Below are 18,424 nucleotides of genomic sequence, written 5' to 3'. Positions count from 1 at the left end.
TTGGGTATGAACATGAGCAACAAGATGTTCAACTATGCTTCCAGTTGACATACAATAATCATTAAAAGTCGGAGATGTAAATTCACCAGCATTATAGAGACGAATTGTCTTTATTGTGTAGTCTGGAAATTGTGCTCTTGATCTTATTATTTGAGCAAGCAATCTCGCAAATGCTAAATTGCTAGTTGATAATAAACATACATGTGACCATCTTGTAGATGTATCTACTAAAACCATGTAATATCTGAATGGTCCACAATGGGTTCACATATATCATCCTGTATGCGTTCCAAAAACGAAGGGCATTGAATATCAAGTTTAGCTGGTGATGGTCTAGTAATATATTTTTCTTGAGAACAAGTAGCACAAGAAAATTCATTGAATTGAAGAATCTTCTAGTTCTTCAATGGATGACCATATGAATTATCAATCATTTTTCGCATCATATTTGATCCAAGATGACCTAATTGATCATGCCAAATAATGAAACTATCATAAATTGTCTTTTGATTTAACATGACATGTATTTCAACCATGCGAATTTTTGTGTAGTACAAACCAGAAGAAAAGGCAGGTAATTTTTCTAATGTGCATTTCTTACATGCTACTTTTGTAGTAATATAAAGATATTCACTGATGGGACGAAAATTCGTTCCCATTTGAGCTCATTTTACTGATAAAAATTCATCCATTCTGCTATTTGGCATTCAATTTTTGCTATAAAAAGACGTTCCAGATCCTGAGAACAAAAGTACCAGAAGGTAACAAATGTTGATATCTTCAGTGATAAAGCAGGTAAAAAGAAGAATGATTTGACTTATTTGTACACCTGCTCCACTAATCTCTCCTCTGACTCTTTTGAAGCGTGAAAAATGTAAAATGTTTTTTTTTTCAATAAGTCCTCATCATTAATATTTCCTCCACATAACTTTAATTGAGAACTAATTTTAAAAACTGCAGAGTTGTACTTACTTACAGATTTGAAATCTTGCAACCTCAAATGCATCTCATCATAGCGAGCTTTAGGCAGGATAACCATCTTTTGATGGTCGTACATTTCTTATAAATTATTTCATAATTCAAGTGGATCTTTCACAATCAAATATTCAGCCTTAACCCTTCATAAAGATGATGGCGAAGGAAAATCATGGCATTTGCCTTATCATGATTAGATACTTCCTTTTCTTTTATAATTGTATCCCCAAAACCTTTAGCATCGAGGTAGATTTTAACCTAGTAGGGAATGATCATCAGATAGTAATTTTTAAAAAAATTACAACGTATCGACTTCAGAGCCCCAAAAAAAAATGCATGTCTATTTAAGAATGCCACATTAAAATGTTAATTATATATACCTTTGTGTCTTCGTAATTATATATGTATGCAAACCGAGAGCATTTGGATGCAAATAAACTTTTGACTACGTTAAAAAGATAATATATGGCTCATAATATGTATACATGTTATTAGAATAAAAAGTAAAATATTATTAAATTAAATATAAATATAAATTCTCACAGAATTAAGAATTATTTATAATAAAGTACACGTATAAGTGTTTTGACTCGAAAAGGAAGAGATGTAACGATTTTAGTGGGTAATAACCACACACATATAAGTTCATTCTATTTTTATTTTATTTTTACTTTATTTTTACGTTTAATAAGTCAATAGCATTTTCATTTGATTAAAAAATATTTCAAATAAAAATTAAATATTGTATTTTATTTTCATTAGTTTGCAAAGTGATTTATTATAGGGTTCGTTTTTTCTGCAGTTACTGCAGATAAGTTATCTGCAGTAAGCCAATACGACGTTGTTTTGTGACAGAAATCATGGTGTTTTTGTAATTTTAATTTATTTTAGGGTTATAATAGTCTTTATATTTATAATTTTTTAAGATTTTAATACCAAAACGACGTCGTTTTGGGAATAAATGTAGATAGCTTCTTTGCATTAACTGCGAAAATATTTTTCCCTTTATTTTAATCTTAATAAACCAATGACGTGCTTATTTTCCTAGCAGGAGGCATTTATCTATTTTTATAATCAGTTTATCAAAATCTTAAATTATATCATTTTTTGCGGTCCATGTTTAATAAAATTTAGATTCAATGTTTAAAAAAATAAAATATTTTTTAAGTCAAAATATTAACTTAAAAATTAGTCATATATGTTTTTTGGTTTTTCTTTTTAAATTAACATTCAAACACATAATAAATTAAAAATTACATTTTTTTTAAAGAAAATAACTTCTTTTAAAAATCATTTAGGCAAGAACTTTGAAAAAAAAGTACTTTTTCAAAAAGAGATTTTTCAGAAGGGAAAGCTAATTTCTACATTAAGATGAATATCTGAAAAATACTTTTGAGTAAAACACAGTATTTTAATTTTAATTTTTTTTTTGTATAAATAAAAAATCTTGGCATCAAAACAAGTACATTTATTTTTCTCAAGAGATGCATTGAAATATACACAATTGCACATAAATAAAAATCACTTTTATTTTATTTTTTTTCAAACTCCAACTGTCTAACGGTCACTCTACGCTATATAAAAAATATAATTTAAAAATTATATTTTTTAATTAATGTAAATTTGCATTGTGCGCAATTTTATTCATATTATGCTATATTATATTGTACTTCATGTACTGTGAGTATATATATATATATATATATATATATATATATATATATATATTATATTGTATTATTTTTTATTTTAATTATGAAATTTAAAATATGTATATTTCGTCCACAACAAAAAATCATGGCTCCACCATTGCTTATAACTAAAATATTTTAAAATATAATATGTTTTCCGTCACATAAATGAATAGGATGTAACAACCAGAATTTTAATTATTTTATGAAAATAATGATTATGAAAATGGTATTGATTCAATGCAAAGATAAGTTCGGTAAGATGCTGGCAAGAGACACTGTAAGGATATGAGACAATTTTGTTATTGACATATATAAGGTGTGTCGTATGTAGGAGAGAATTCGACGATTGAGTCTTCAACAATATGGAAGATAGATATGAAAAAAAAGGGTTGGACCACGTTTGTTGGGCCGGTAAGGGTAAGCTAAATACATAGGAGTTCATTTTTTTTTAATAGATGAGAGGACGAGTTCATTTTAGTCTTAAAAGATGGAAGGCTAAAACAAGAAAAAAATATCTAAAATAATAAATTGCTCCGGAGACCATGTAACAACGGAGGAGTGAATATCCCATGCAATTGGCCTTGAAGGTTTTGTTATATTCATAATTAACCGGTAACAATTACACAAATAGCGTCGTAACTACAAGGAAGTGTGCTAGAAGTTAGAACCTAAATACCTCCTCTGCTAAATACATCTTTGTGGAGGGTGCGAGTAACTTTAACTTTGATTAGTCTTATAGCCTGTACCGTTGGGATCTATAAGTCCACTATGTTCCCTTTAGGGATAAGTCACTGTATGGGAGATACCCTTAGCTTAGGTACAGACCAGGCTAAGAGTTATTATGCTAAGCAATGACAAGACAATAAGTAAGTGCAGTAAACAATAGGACTCAAAGTAAATGAGCAATATAACGATACATAAGATCTTTTAAGCTGTGCCCATGGGGGCTATTTACAGGAAAAATGATGTGGGTTGGTGAGGAGGGGTCAACCCTCCTTGGGATGTACTCTTATGATAGCAGTGTTGGGCGTGTTTGGCGTTGCCATTTGGGCAGCGCTGCGCCTTCTGCGTCTGGCGATGTCAGCACTGGGCAGAGGGTAGTTTCCCTTTATGGTGCCTGTGGCTGGCGCCTTTGGTGGTTAGCGTCCTGAGATGAGACATTTTGGTGTATTCCTTGGACGTGTTGCAAGGTTGGAGGGCGCGAGAGTCCACGTCAGCCCTAGGTTGGGGCTGAGGATTGGGCCTGGCCAGCTGGGCTGTACCAGTGCTTGGGCCATCCGGAACAGGAGCCCCCCCAGCTTGGTAGCATGCATTGGATGGTGCCAAGTTATTGTCTTTGGGCGTTACCTTTAGGGCGATTCATGAGCGGTGTCGCCGCCTTAATATCGTAGCAGACCCGCGTTGGTGCCCGGTCGTAATTACTGGGCGTTCTTTGGCAGATGTCGCCTAGTTAGGGATTTTGGGCGTCTTTGAGTGGTATCAGAAGACCAACAGTTTTGTCCTTCATTCTTCCAGGGGTACTTCAGGTCTTTCGTCCTTCTGACGCGAAGGGTGTCTCTTCGGTTTTCGTGCATGTTGTAATGATGGATTCTCCATCATTACAAGCAGTTGTATTGTTTTGATTAATGCGACATGATTGGTGTCATATCACCTTGAAATTACTATCGTGCCCCTCATCACAACCGCTCGTTAATGACGGTTACGGCATCTGACGGTCGGAATATCAAGGGGCAATTCGTGTGAGTGCCACCTTGCACTCCTTTCTTCTTTAAAAGGGGGACTTGCTCTCTCTTGGGGGTCTTCTTCATGCTGATTATTGATCTACTGTTACTTCTATTACGCTGCGCTTCTTCTTCCTTACCTTAAAGCTTCTTCACTGTTTGCACAACTTCTCAGGTATAGTGTCTCACTCTTTCTCCTTTGATATTCTTTGTGCTTCTTTGTACACCATTTCTTCTTCTTTTCCTGGGAACGGTAAAAGCCATGGATGTTCCTGGGTTGGGGGTAGAGGTTAAGGAGGAGGAGTTTGATGAAGCTTTTGACTCATTCGATGGCTGTTCAGTGGGGCCAGTTATGCAGGAATATCTTGCTAAGCGTGGAGGGAGCAACAGCTTTCCCTCCTACCGTTCTTTGGTCCCTGGGGTGGAGTCATTGCCCCATGGTAAGATTCCAGAACTTCTGGGTTTCTCTGAAGATGAGATTCAGAGTCTCTTGCCTGAACGGGCTTTAGGGCCTGTGCTTCCCTACTTGGGTGAAGCATCTGGTTCTCGACCGCGTGGTAAGCGCCTGGAGCCAGGGGGAGAGAGCGCTTCTGTGTCTGGTAGGCGTCAGCCAGCCAGCATTCGAGGGCGACGATCTGGGGGTCCCAGTGAGGGATTTAGGGCTCGCCTTTCCCATCGTCGTGGTTCAGGGTCTTCAGTTCGTACGATAAACGAAAGAGGGGTTTTTATCGCCATGTTTCACGGCGCTCTACCCTTGGGGTAGGGCGACTTGTTCGGCCTTTGTCTTCTGTTAACCTTCTTCTACAAAATCGTCCCATAGAGTATTATTATAAAGCCTTCCCGCCCGACTATTGACTCCCCTGTTGCTTTGAGCACCTCTCGGGGTCATATACCCAGTCTTTCTTCATCTTTTCATTGCCGTAAATATGACGAGTCCACGGAGAACCGGTTAGGTAGATTTCATCCTGAAGATGGACGCCTCGTGAAGTATGGTGTGTGGGACGCCATATACGAAGATCTGGGGCTTTATAAGATACCGCCTGCTTGGTGGCCTTCTTCTTTAAGCTACTCAGATTTTTATTCTTCAAGTTCTTTAGAAGCTTCTGATTCTGATGGTAAGTAGTTTGTGCCCGAGTTATTTTTTCTTGTAGTAATTAGTAAGGAGGGCATTGGTGGTTACAGAGGTGGGGGGTAGGGTGAGGTGGCATCTCTTTTCTCTTCGCGGTGGTCTTCTTGGCTTTGGTGAAGTATTGAGAATTGACTGTGTGTTTATCACTCCCAAGTAGGATTCTTTCTTGACTAATGGAGGTTGTTCAATCGGAAAATCGCCTCAAGGCGAGGGATTGGGTTGACCCGGAGATTGCTATTTCGTCATCAAGTTATGCTGACCGGGATACTTTGCGTCGCCACTACAAATCTGAGCCTAGCTTCATGATTACCGAAAATGGTGCTCATGAGGCGAAGTGGCAGTCGTTCGCCGTTACGAGTGAACGTCGAGCTTGTGACGCGCCCAGCAATGCGGCGAAATCTCGGTGGCGTTTCATGGTTTACAGGACTCACTTTACGGATCAGAAAGTGAGGTTTCCACTCACTGAGTTTAAGATGGGAGTGCTATCCCACTTGCAGGTTGCACCTTCACAATTGCAGCCAAACGCTTGGGCGTTCGTTCGGGTTTTTGAAAGCATATGTCAGTACTTCGGATGGGGGTACTCTGTTCGGTTATTCTTTTATTGCTTCCAGGTATCTCCCCCAAAGAAGAAACTTGGATGGGTGTCGTTAAAGGCGAGAACCACGGTAGGAGTGATATTTGCTCAGTATGCCAACTCGTACAAGAATTGGAAACACACCTTTTTTTGGATTGAACCCACGTTGGGCGAGGGAGAGCTTCCTTTCTTCATTGATCCGACGAGCAGAGAGTGCCGGTTTCCCCTGTATTGGACTAAGGCCCATTACGAGACACCCGCTGGTCAGTATTCTTCTATGTTTGGGAGTTTGACTCCTGAGGAGGTAAATGTGGTTGACTGGTTTGTGGAGGTAAAGGAGATTTTGGATCGGTGGCCCACGAAACAAGTATTGTGCCATGGAGGTGTGGTGGCATTCTGAGTGTTTATTTTTTGTGGTGACCTTTTCTGTTGCTTCTAACGCCCTCCTTATCTATGCAGCCTTTACTAATGTTTCTTTAAATCTTTGTAGTCGGATCAATGGCGGTGGAGATGCTAAAGCTTGCACGCGAGGCGGCGGCGAGGCTGAAAGCCAAACAGGGTGATGCTTCTCAAGTTCAGCCCAACCCTGCTCTGAGGGATACGGGTAAGGGGAAAGCTCATCAAACAATGACCAAGAAGACCAAAGTTCGTTCTGCTGCTGACATTCCCGTGGGAGAACTGAGGAAGAGGGCCAATCGTCCTATAATTAAAGAACCTACGGGCGTGGCCGATAACTCCTCAGCGAGCGAATCAACTCTGGGATCTGGATTGCCTGTCCTGGGGGCGTCTGGTCAGAAACGAAGTGCGGACGCAAGTTTAACGCCGCCTCGAGCTTCGAAGTTTGCACGCCATGAACCTTCAACGGGTGGACAGTTAGGAGGTAGTACCTGCGGGAGTGACCAGGCGGTCAACCCCCCTTCAACCCAGGGCGACCAGGCTCGTATGACTTCTGGCACTGAAGATTCCCCTCCTACTGCTGCAATTCCTGTTAGCAGGGCCCTAACCTTGTCAGAAAGGGACCTTGTTAGAGGATTTCCTAACGTTGGTCGTCCAAAGATGGTGGCCCCTCCGCGTCTGGATCAGAAGCAAATTATGGATTGTACCCAAGTGGTTGTTGGCCGTATCCTGGGGATGCAGGAGATCGCCCTTGCTATCGACGAGCAGTGCTCTTTGTAGGAGAATCGCCTTGATGAGTTTGGGCGACAAGTGGAAAGTCTTACTGCTGATGTTGGGCGTCTTGGCAAGGAGATTGCTGACAAGAAAAACTCCATTAATTCGTTGTCCGAGCGGCTGAAGAAGTCAGATGGCGATGTCAAGCAGCTGTCTGATGAGAAAAATGGCCTTAAAAAGTTGTTGGAGGACGCCAAAAAGGAGAAAGGGGTTCTTCAGGTTGAGAAGGATAAGCTGGCCGCCGACTTGTTTGCCGTTCAAGGGGATCTTCACGCCAAAGATAAGGACTTTAAGAAGTCCTCTGGGCAAGTAGGGAAATTGGAGGAGGCTCTTGCTAACCTGATGTACCTTTCTTTTGACAACGCCCTAAAGCAGGTTTCTGTTAGGTATCCTGATGCCGACCTGACTGGCTTTTCTCCCGATTATGAGGTCGAGGGCGGCAAGATTATTCAACGTCTTGATGGTGACACCATCAGGATGATTGAAGAGGCGCCTGAGACTGACAATGATGAAGGTGCGCGGGGAATGCTTCCAGCCTCTGATGCGGATAGTGAGGATGGACCCGAGGAGGGCGATACTGAGCTCGGCGTGCCCACCAAGACTGTCATTGAGACTGTGGTTGATCCTGGCGTGGTGACTGGTGGTGATGTTGCTTGGTCGATCTGGTGGAGCAGGCGGTGGATGCTCAAGCTTTGGAGGAGGGTGTCACTGATCATGCGCCACGCGTTGAGGCGGTCAAGGCAAATTTATAGACTTGAACTTAGGCCCCTCTTTTTTTTTTAGTGGTTGGCATGTCAACCAGAGGACTGTTATTTGATCTCCCAACGAACATGAAGTAATTTGTATTTGCTAATGAACTTCCTCTCCTTTCTTGCTTTTAGGCTTTCTTCTTTAATATTCCTTTTCGTAAGTTAAATGGGCGTTGGCTGGGGGTGAGGACCATCCCAGTCCAACTGTGGCGGGGGTGAGAACCATCCCGTTTGTTGGGCGTTGTCTGGGGTGAGGACCATCCCAGTCCAACAGTCGCGGCGGGGGTGAGAACCATCCCGTTTGTTGGGCGTTGGCTGGGGGTGAGGACCATCCCAGTCCAACTGCGGCGAGGGTGAGAACCATCCCGTTTGTTGGGCGTTGGCTGGGGGTGAGGACCATCCCAGTCCATCCCGTTTGTTGGGCGTTGGCTGGGGGTGAGGACCATCCCAGTCCAACTGTGGCGGGGGTGAGAACCATCCCGTGTGTTGGGCGTTGTCTGGGGTGAGGACCATCCCAGTCCAACTGCGGCGGGGGTGAGAACCATCCCGTTAGATTAATTTTGACACAGAATATAGAAGGCTAATGTTGGCTTCCATTTTATTGAAAATGTGGGACCCTGCCTCATTAAAAACCTTCCCCAGTAAAACCCAATGGGACAAAAACGTAGGGAAGGAAAAGAGTGCAGGCGATGTTACATGGCAAGTTAACTATAGTACTTCTTGAGCTTGTCTGCATTCCACGCCCTCGGGAACGCCTTCCCATCCAGTGTCTCGAGCGAGTAAGCTCTTTTTCCCAATTTGTTTGCTATTCGGTAGGGACCTTCCCAGTTTGGGACGAGCTTTCCTTCTCGGGCATTCTTGTTTCCAACGTCCGCTCTTCTGAGAACCAGATCTTTTTCCTCAAAAACTCGCAGAATGACTTTCTTGTTGTAATAAGTGGCTGACCTTTCTTTTGACTGGCGATCGTTGTGGGCGGCATATCCTCTGATTTCGTCCAGCAAGTCCAGTGCTTCCTTCAAATGTTGGTTGTTGGTGACCTCGGTCACGTGCTCTCGTCGCCAGGAGGGTTCACCTACTTCCACAAGGATCATGGCTTCGGCACCATAGGTCAACCTGAAGGGCGTTTCTCTGGTGGAAGACTGGGCGGTAGTCCTGTACCCCTACAAGACGTTGTCAAGGTTCTCTAACCATGCTCCTTTGTGTGCTTCCAAATTCTTCTTGATTCCTTTCCCCAACATTTTGTTGGCTGACTCCACTAAGCCGTTGTATTGAGGGTGTTCTACGGCGAAAAAATGGTGTCGGATTTGTAGACTGCTCATTAGTTCATGGAACTTTGTATCAGTAAATTGAGTGCCGTTATCGGTAATGACCTCTCCCGGGATACCGAATCGGTAGACGATGCTTCTCCAAAAGAACCTTCTTGCTTTTTGAGACGTGATGGTGGCCAAGGGTTTTGCCTCTACCCATTTGGTAAAGTAGTCAATGGCGACAATCAGCCATTGGACTCGGCCAGCCGCCATGGGAAAAAGGCCTAGAATGTCAATTCCCCACTTGTAGAAAGGCCATGGTGATGTGAGTGACGTCAACTCTTCCGGTGGCGCTTTGTGTATATCAGCAAATCTTTGGCATTTTTTGCATTTCTTGACGTGTTCGTGGGCGTCATGCTCTATGGTTGGCCAGTAAAACCCTGCTCTTAATGCTTTCTTTACCAGTGAGTGACCACCTAAATGGTGGCCGTTAATACCTTCATGAATTTCTTCTATCACGTATTGAACGTCATTAGGGACCAAACATTTCAAGAGTGGGGTTGAGAGCCCCTGTTTATACAATTGTCCTTTCACTAGGCAGAAATGCGTGCATCGCCGTATTATCTTTTGACCTTCTTTTTTATCTTGGGGTAAAACTCCTTCAGCCAAGTAGTTGATGATTGGCGGTGTCCAGGTTTCTTCAGCGACTTCCTCTGGCGGGTTTGAAATACTCATCACAATGCATGGGCTTGGCATGTTATGCCGGATTACTGATCGGTTGTTTCCTGGGCTTTTGGTGCTCGCCAATTTGGCGAGGATATCTGCCCGGGTATTTTCAGCTCGCCTTATATGCTCCACTTCAACGGCTTCGAAACTTCCAATCAATTCTTTGACCTTTTCTAGGTACCTACACATTAACGGTCCTTTGGTTTGGTATTTGCCTGAGATTTGAAAAGTTACCAGCTGGGAGTCAGTGAAGACTTTGAGACGTCTGGCGCCCATTTCTTTTGCTTGGAGCAGACCGGCTATCATGGCCTCATATTCTGCTTGGTTATTTGTGGCGTTGAAGTCAAAAGACAAAGAGTGTTCGAACGCTACGCCGTTTGGGTTTTCAACTATCATTCTAGCGCCCGATCCTTTGGCGTTTGAAAAGCCGTCAACATATAGTTTCCAGATTCCAGCTGAAGGCGTTTCTGTTGCATGATTCTGAAGGGGAGGGCTTTGCGTCATTTCGGCGATGAAGTCTGTCAAGGCTTGAGCCTTAATGGCAGTTCTCGGTTCGTAGGTATAATAGCCCTAACCCAATTAATTAGCAAATTACATGTAATTAAATAATTAAGCATGTTTTAGTGAGTAAAATTAAGTATAAGGCTTAATTAAATGAATTTGAGTCACTTTGGAGTTAAAAGTGTACTCTGTGAAAATTAAGGGGTATAAATGGGTGTAGGCAAAAGTACCCAAAATATAAAAATAAAAGTGGAAATATTCCTAGAAAAATATTCCAGACTTTTGGGTAAAGTTTGGTAATTAATGGAGTTGAATAGATAGATAAACCAATACCCGCATGATTCCACTTAACATGTGTTAAGTGATAAAACAACTAAAAGAACCCAAAACCCCCCATTTTCTCGTCGGACCACCAAACAGAAGAAGAAGAAGAAGAAATGAAGAGAGAAGAAGAGAGAGAGGAGGGAGGAAACCTGACCGTTTTGGGTGATTCAAAAGCCTAAATCACTTAGAATCTCGCCCTCATCCTTAATCCAAGCTTAGTTTTTAGTGGGGAGCATTGTGGAGTGGGATATCCTCCTCCAAAAATTCGGCCCATTGGAGAAATTGAGGTGTTTGAGAGCTTCAACCTCTATTGAAGCTTGAGGAGCCATCAATCCTTGGTTGTGTGACCATTGGTGGTAAGATTCTAACCCTTGAACCTTGCTCTCTTGGAAATTCCTTGACTTAGGGTTTTGAATGAATAGTGTTTGGGTTTTGTGATAATGTTAGTAGATTGGGGCATAGTGTATGTTATGAGAAATGCTAGGAATGATGATTAATCGGTGAAAATGAGCTTAGATAGTTATATGACTATACTTTGAAAATGGCCAGATTTAATGCTTGATATTGGATTTTCTTGCATTAATGATAAATGGTTTGGTTTGGTTGATTGATGATTGTGTCCTAATGATGTCTAGGATTGAGGCATTTGGACCAATCGTAAGTGATCAACCATTGGAGCAAGCAATGGAGCTTGATTAGCTCTTTGAGATAGGTAAGTCCATGCCAATTGTGGTGTGGTATTGTTGTATTGATGATGAATATATGTAGATATTCATTGAATTGCATGATTGATGCTATGACACCTGGATTTAGGTGTGTGCTGTGTAAACCATAGCTTGAAACCAAAGTTGATTGATTGTGGAACCGGTTGGTGGGAACAAAGGTTGACTAAAGCTTGAGGTAAGCCTTCGGACCTTGGGTGTAATTCCCTTGACTGTTCCACCAAGCCCTGAATGGGTAGAGGTTGTGAGTGTGTATATAAATGCAATGAAATAGTTTAATGCTTTGTTATACGTATGTGTATGCATTTGGTGTGGCATAGGATGGTGGTTCCCTATGTTGGTATGTTGCATGACGATGCGTAAATCATACATGGTAGTTTAGCTGGCCAGTAGGACTATTTGCATTTGAGTTTCCTTAGGACAGCTTGAGAGCTCGAGGGATTTCTCCTGGAGATGTGATTGCACTTTGCATAGATATGTATTTACTGCATTATTATTGTTATTGCTATTACACTGATATGGAACTGTGGGGTGGAGAGATGCTCCAAGGACCCCTGGTTTACTGGATATATTCGTATATCTCACCCCGTGTTGTGGGGACCCCCTTTCAGGTAAGGATGCTGCAGGAGCCACCAGTGGCAAGTGGCCATACTTGGACTAGTAGTGATGTATGAAGATCCTGTATTTTGATATTATACATGTTGTTTTGTAGCACACATGTATAGGATTGTAATTAATAGACAATTGATAGATGTATGTTCTGTTTATTTGGAATGAACTTAGCCTATGCTCATGCCTTTGGTTATCTCTTTGTTGATGAGAGCCAAGGGAGTGATCATAGTGTTTTGTAAGCTAAGTTCCATGAATTGTAATGAACATGATTTGTAATTGATGATTATCTTAAGTTCATTATATGCATGCTCATTATGTATTGGATTGTTGAGCTGGAAAACTTGATTATATACCTAGTGCTAAATTGGGGAATGTTGAGAAAACAAAGGTTGTGCTGCCCAAATTTTAGTATAATCCATGAGGAGAGGTTCAATCCATGGAGGCTTGCCATGGGGATGCCCTTTTCCCTAGTTTTGGACTTGAGAAATGAGAGAGGGAGAATTCTCTGGCAGCGCGCTCCAGCGCCCAGGAGCGCGCTCGAGCGCCCTGCTGCCCCTGTGAGAGCTAATGCTCTCTGCCTCCTCGCGCTGGAGCGCCCAAAGTGGGGGCTTAAGCGCCCAGGATTGCGCGCTGGAGCGCCCTGGTTTGCGCTTAAGCGCCCTTCGCTACGGAAAGATGGGATGCTTACTGTCTCCGCGGGCTTTAGCGCCCAAAGTGGGGGCTTAAGCGCCCAGGGTTGCGCGCTTGAGCGCCCTGGTTCGCGCTTGAGCGCCCTTAGCCACTGAAGGAGGAGATGCTTCTGCCTCTGCGCGCTAAAATGTCTCAAATGGGGGCTTAAGCGCCCAGGATATCGCGCTTGAGCGCCCTGGTGCGCGCTTGAGCACCCATTTACACTGAAAGACCTGATGCTCTCTGCCTTCGTGCGCTTAAGCGCCCAGATGGAGGCTTTAGCGCCCGATAACGCGCGCTTGAGCGCCCGGTAGCGCGCGGGGCCTATGTTCAACACCCTCTTGTGTTGCTTCAAATTGTCATAACTTGGGCTACAGTGCTCCAAACGAGGCGCGGTTCGAAGCCACGCGTAGCTAATGATTAGAAGAACACATTTAATAACCTTTGGTCTAAGGATATAAGAGTATGATGTTAAGCTTAATTCATTTTATTTTGCAATGTAATATGGTTATGATCACGCAATTGGGCATTATAAATTCAGCATGTTTTAAAATGAAAAAAATTAACCGGATTTTAATTGAACCCATGTGATTGTAACTGCGCTTAATATCATAATGCGATGTTAACAAACCGGTTCTAGAACGGGGTGTTACAGTAAGCGATCTGGTACTCCGACAGTTCTATCGCCCAGGACATCATTCTTCCAGCTAGATCTGGCTTATGTAAAATTTGGTGGATTGGCTGATTTGTTCTGACAGTGATTGGATGACACTGGAAATATGGCCTTAACTGCCTTGCAGCAAAGATGTGTGTTAATGCCACCTTTTCAACCTGTTGGTACCGAAGCTCAGCGCCTTGTAAAACTTTGCTAATAAAATAGACAGGCCTTTGTCCTTCTTGTGATTCTTTGACGAGAGCTGCGCTGACCGCCGCTGTTCCAACGGCGAGGTACAAATACAACATCTCTCTGTGGTCTGGTTTGGTAAGTACTGGCGGGCATGAGAGAGCACTTTTGAACTCTTGAAAGGCGTTCTTACATTCTTCTGACCACCGAAAGGTGGTCCCTTTTTTGAGCAAGCTAAAAAGGGGGAGAGATTTGTGTGCTGAGTTTGCCAGAAAACGGGTGAGAGCTACTAACCTTCCGGTCAGTTGCTGAACTTCTTTGATTGTTTGCGGGCTTCCCATTTCATTGACTGCCTTGCACTTGTCTGGGTTCACTTCTATGCCTCGCTCCGTAAGCATGAAGCCTAGGAACTTTCCCGCGGGAACCTTAAAAGCGCACTTGCTGGGGTTGAGGAGCATGTTAAACTTTCTCAGTCTCCCGAAGACACCTTGGAGGTCTGCTAAGTGTTGGTCTGGCGTTTTGGATTTGGCGATCATGTCATCAATGAAAAATTCTATGCAGTTGCCGATCAGATCTCTGAACACTTCATTCATCATCCTTTGATATGTGGCGCCTGCATTTTTCAATCTAAAGGGCATTATCGTATAACAATAGTTGGCGTTCTGGGTGATGGACGCCATTTTTTCTTGATCCTCCTCCAGTAACGGGATTTGGTTATAGCCCGAATATGCATTTATAAAAGACAACATTTGGAAACCTGAGGTCAGTGTAGTCAACGCACATTCTCCATGCACCATTGGGTTTCTTTACTAACACTGGATTGGACAACCAAGTTGTGTACTTGATTTCCCTGATGAACCCGGCGTCATGGAGTCTCTTGATCTCTTCATCGATGACCTTCTGGCGATCGAAACCAAACTTTATCTTCTTTTGTGAAACTGGTTTTGCTTTAGGATCCACCGACAAATGGTGGCAGCATATGTTTGGGTCAATACCTGGCATATCAGATGGTTTCCAGGCGAACAAATATTTATTCTCTTTTAACAGCTGGATCAGCTTGCCTTTGACCTCCGGGTCGATGGTCGCCCCGATTGTTGTCGTCTTGTGATCTGCCTCGCCCAACACCACATATTCCAATGCTCCATCTGGCGTGGGCCTGGCGTGCTCCACTCTAGGGTCGTCCCTAGCGTCAAAATCTACTAGGAAGCACTGGCTGTGTTCTTTCCCCATCACGCTAGGACTTCCTTCAACTGGGGAGGTCGCCTTCTTCTGGGGTGCCACTTCTCCCTTGAAGGTAACTGATGGTCCTCAAGAGTTGAGGCCCATTAAGTGTAAATTGTTCCATAAAACCCATGTTTTGGTTATAAATCACTCCCTTCAACCTTCTTCTTTCCATATAGAGCAACTGTTTTGAATAGTGGACCAGAGCAATACCGAAAGTGGGAGTTAAGGTAGACCTGGAGCAAATTTAACATTATCTTTTTCATATGACTATTGGGTTAGTTTGCTTTGTTCAGGACACCTAAGGCCCATCAGAAGGAACCACAAAATGAAGAGAGAAGAATGAGTGTTGCGCAGAAAGGAAAAAAGCCTGCTGTAGTACAACAGCAGTCAAAGGAAGCAATGGGAAGCCGCCACGTCAGCCACAGCAGAGAAGGTGGAGGTGCTACCTCTGCTACAGTAAGAAAGCAAAGAAGCTGAGCAATCAAAAGCCGCCACGTCAGCTGCAGCAGAAGGAGTGGAGGTGCCTCCCTGAATCCGATACTCCCACTCACAAAGGGAACCAAAAGCAAGGGGGACCACTTCCATGTGAATCCTGGGGTAGTTTAGCCTGAAGAAAGGAAGGAGAAACACCTGGAATGGGGAGCACTGCCATGTGAATCCATGCTCTTTTGAGAAGGCAGCATGATTTCCTTGCATATAACTCCAAGTACTATGGAATAACGTGGAGAGTAAGGCCTTACCCTCTGCTTACCTATAGCAAAACAAGGAAAGGAGCAAAATCCACTTGTAAAATATGCTACCAAGCAGGGTTAACCAAAGGGATGAAAACATGAAACCCGTAACACCTACTTGACTTTTTCTGAAATTAATCTTAACTCAAACTTCTATCACAACCTTTTTCTCACGATAACTGAACTGTGTTTTACCAGCTGATGCTCTTACTTTCATTTCGATTGACTGCTCTTGAAGTTACTTAAATTGACGCCTTTTTATTCGATGACCGTGCTAAGTCATTCACTGCTCTCATCTGGTTCAGAATGGTTAACATTGTTTAACTAGCTGCCCAGAGATTTCTCTTTGTGAAGCTTAGCTGAGAATAGTACTTTCTTTTATTGCTCCATTTTACAAATTAAGTTTTCTTTAGCGCTTCTTACTTCACAACTGCTCCCTGAGGACGATAAATCTGGGGCTACAATACCCTATATTGCTTGACACGTACGCTTGCGTATAGTTGAAGAGGGTTGCTCTTAGTCAGAGTAGATTGCTCCTGTTGGCAATCCTGATTATTACTCTGCACTCTTGCTCTCTGAAAAGATATTCCCGAGCAGCTCTCGGTTCGACCAAGCAATTGGCGCCGTTGCCGGGGATCATTTGGCAAGAAAGGGCGTTTTTAAGGAAACATTTTTGTTGTTTAATTGCAGTCTTTTTGTTTTGATAGACCTCCTCCATTTGTATGAGCACAGAACCTACAGAACTTGTACTGGAAATAGTACTTTTTGATCCAGAACCCGAGAGAACCTTCAGAAATAGAAGAAGAGCTCAAAGGTTGAGAAACATTACAATGGAGGAGGTTGTAAACAATGATAACAATGGAAATCATAATCATGAGCCTGAACAAGGACCGAATGAAGGAAGAGGGCCATCATTGAATGATATGGCTGCTCCCTTCAGAAATGGTCCAGAACGAGGCTATGTTCCCCCTCCTTTGAATATCCCGAACTTTGAAATAAAACCTGCAATGTTCCAAATGATTATGAACGCTGGTCAGTTCCATGGACTACCCATGGAAGACCCTCACAGTCATTTGGACAATTTCACTGAGATAGTTGATAATTTCAAAGTTCATGGTATTTCGGAAGAAAACATGCGGATGCGGATTTTTCCATTTTCCTTAGCTGGAAAAGCCAAAGAATGGAGGAGAACATTGCCCCCAAACTCCATCACCAGTTGGGAGCAATTGGCGGAACAGTTTGTTACCCGATTTTTCTCCCAAGCAAAACAAGCCCAAGTGAGGGCTAATATAGCTTCCTTTCAAATGTATGATGGAGAAAGTCTGTATGAAGCGTGGGAACGCTTTAAAGAGTTGATACGAATTTGCCCAAATCATGGAGTTTCTGATTGGGGCATCATTCACACGTTTTATCATGGCTTAACCCCACCATTGAAAGCAACTGTTGATGCAGCTGCAGGGGGAGATCTTTTGGATTTTACTTATCTAGAAACCTACCAGTTGTTGGAAAAACTTTCAAAAAAACATATTTCATGGCCTTCCACACGACACAGTGCTCCTAAGAAAGCAGGAGTTCTTGAGCTAAGCTCAGCTGATGCTCTTTCAGCACAAATGGCTTCGCTCCAGAACACTATAAAAAACTGGAAGCCCATGGAACAGAAAAAACTAACTGAGCAACTTCTCTTGACTCAATCAAGTCAGAGTTGCCCCACTTGTGGAGGTCCTCATGAATATGAGGATTGTAACAATCTAGCTGCTGTGTGCTATGCAGGAGGGTATGACAACAACAACAGGAGCAATGACAACTATCAAGGGAACAATAACCGAGGCTGGAGGAATCAGAATAATGCTGGAGGTAGTGGAGGAAACTACCAGAACCGACCCCCGTATCCCAGGCAGAACCAACAAAACTGGGATAAGGGTGAAGGGAAGTCCCAATCCTTTGAGATTCTGTCAAGGAGTACATGAATCAGAACAGCGCGGCCATGCGAAACCTAGAAACCCAAATTGGTCAGCTGGCTGGAGCACTCAAACAGAGGCAACCAAGGACACTCCCTAGTGACACAGAAAAGCCGTCTCAGGATAACCAGGAGCATTGTAATGCTATAAGCCTATGAGATGGAAAGACTTTACAACCCCCAGATTTAGTGGCATGACCTCGAAAGCGCGAACCAGCAAAACAGCCAATAGGAAAAGAAGTTGAAGAAGCCACTGACCCTTCACACCTTGAAGCTCAGACAGGACCAGAAGAGAAGGTCCAGAGCAATGAGTCTGCTGAAATCAAACCGGATGACGCAACACCTGTAGCAGACCTTGGAGCAACAAAAGTCAGTGAACCAGTTTCAGTTCTAACTTATGTTCCCCCATGCAAGAGAAGGAGTGAACCGATTGAGCCTCCTTTTCCACAGAGGTTGAAAAAGCAACACGAGGATAAGCAGTTTAGCCAGTTTCTTGACTTGATGAAACAACTTAACATAAACATTCCTCTAGTAGAAGCTCTGGAGCAAATGCGTTCGTATGCAAAATTTATGAAGGACATTTTGTCAAAAAGAAGAAAGATCGAAGAGTTTGAGACCGTAGCCCTCACTCAACAATCGTGCAAGTACCTGACTAAAATTCCTCCCAAACTAAAGGATCCTAGTATATTCACCATTCCGTGTACAGTTGGGAAGAACTATCTTGGTCGGGCACTTTGTGATCTGGGCTCAAGTGTAAATCTAATGCCAGCTTCCATCTTCAAGCAGCTTGACATAGGAGCAGCAAGACCAACCACAGTCACTCTTCAACTTGCAGACCGATCTATAGCCAAGCCA

General features: G+C 42.9%; 1 protein-coding gene and 1 non-coding gene across 2 annotated transcripts; both read right to left on the bottom strand.

Moving 5' to 3' along the window:
* Nucleotides 1–9,172: 9,172 nt before the first annotated feature.
* On the bottom strand, nucleotides 9,173–10,489 carry LOC133286092 (uncharacterized). The gene has a single exon (XM_061483439.1). It carries the CDS (start codon nucleotides 10,487–10,489, stop codon nucleotides 9,173–9,175), a length of 1,317 nt encoding a protein of 438 aa, XP_061339423.1.
* Nucleotides 10,490–16,888: 6,399 nt separating this feature from the next.
* Nucleotides 16,889–16,993, bottom strand: LOC133286094 (small nucleolar RNA R71). Its single transcript, XR_009748085.1, has one exon. It is a non-coding gene; the product is annotated as a small nucleolar RNA R71 (small nucleolar RNA).
* Between the last annotated feature and the right edge of the window lie 1,431 nt (nucleotides 16,994–18,424).

This window comes from Gastrolobium bilobum, unplaced genomic scaffold (assembly GCF_033153095.1).
Source record: "Gastrolobium bilobum isolate Gb01-03AN ecotype WA unplaced genomic scaffold, APGP_CSIRO_Gbil_v1 utg20097, whole genome shotgun sequence".
Taxonomy (NCBI): Eukaryota; Viridiplantae; Streptophyta; class Magnoliopsida; order Fabales; family Fabaceae; genus Gastrolobium; species Gastrolobium bilobum.
This window is presented reverse-complemented; position numbering and strand designations above follow the sequence as displayed.

What these genes read in the sequence shown, in the direction of transcription:
- LOC133286092 (XM_061483439.1), bottom strand. Translation starts at nt 10,489, where the DNA reads ATGACGCAAAGCCCTCCCCTTCAGAATCATGCAACAGAAACGCCTTCA.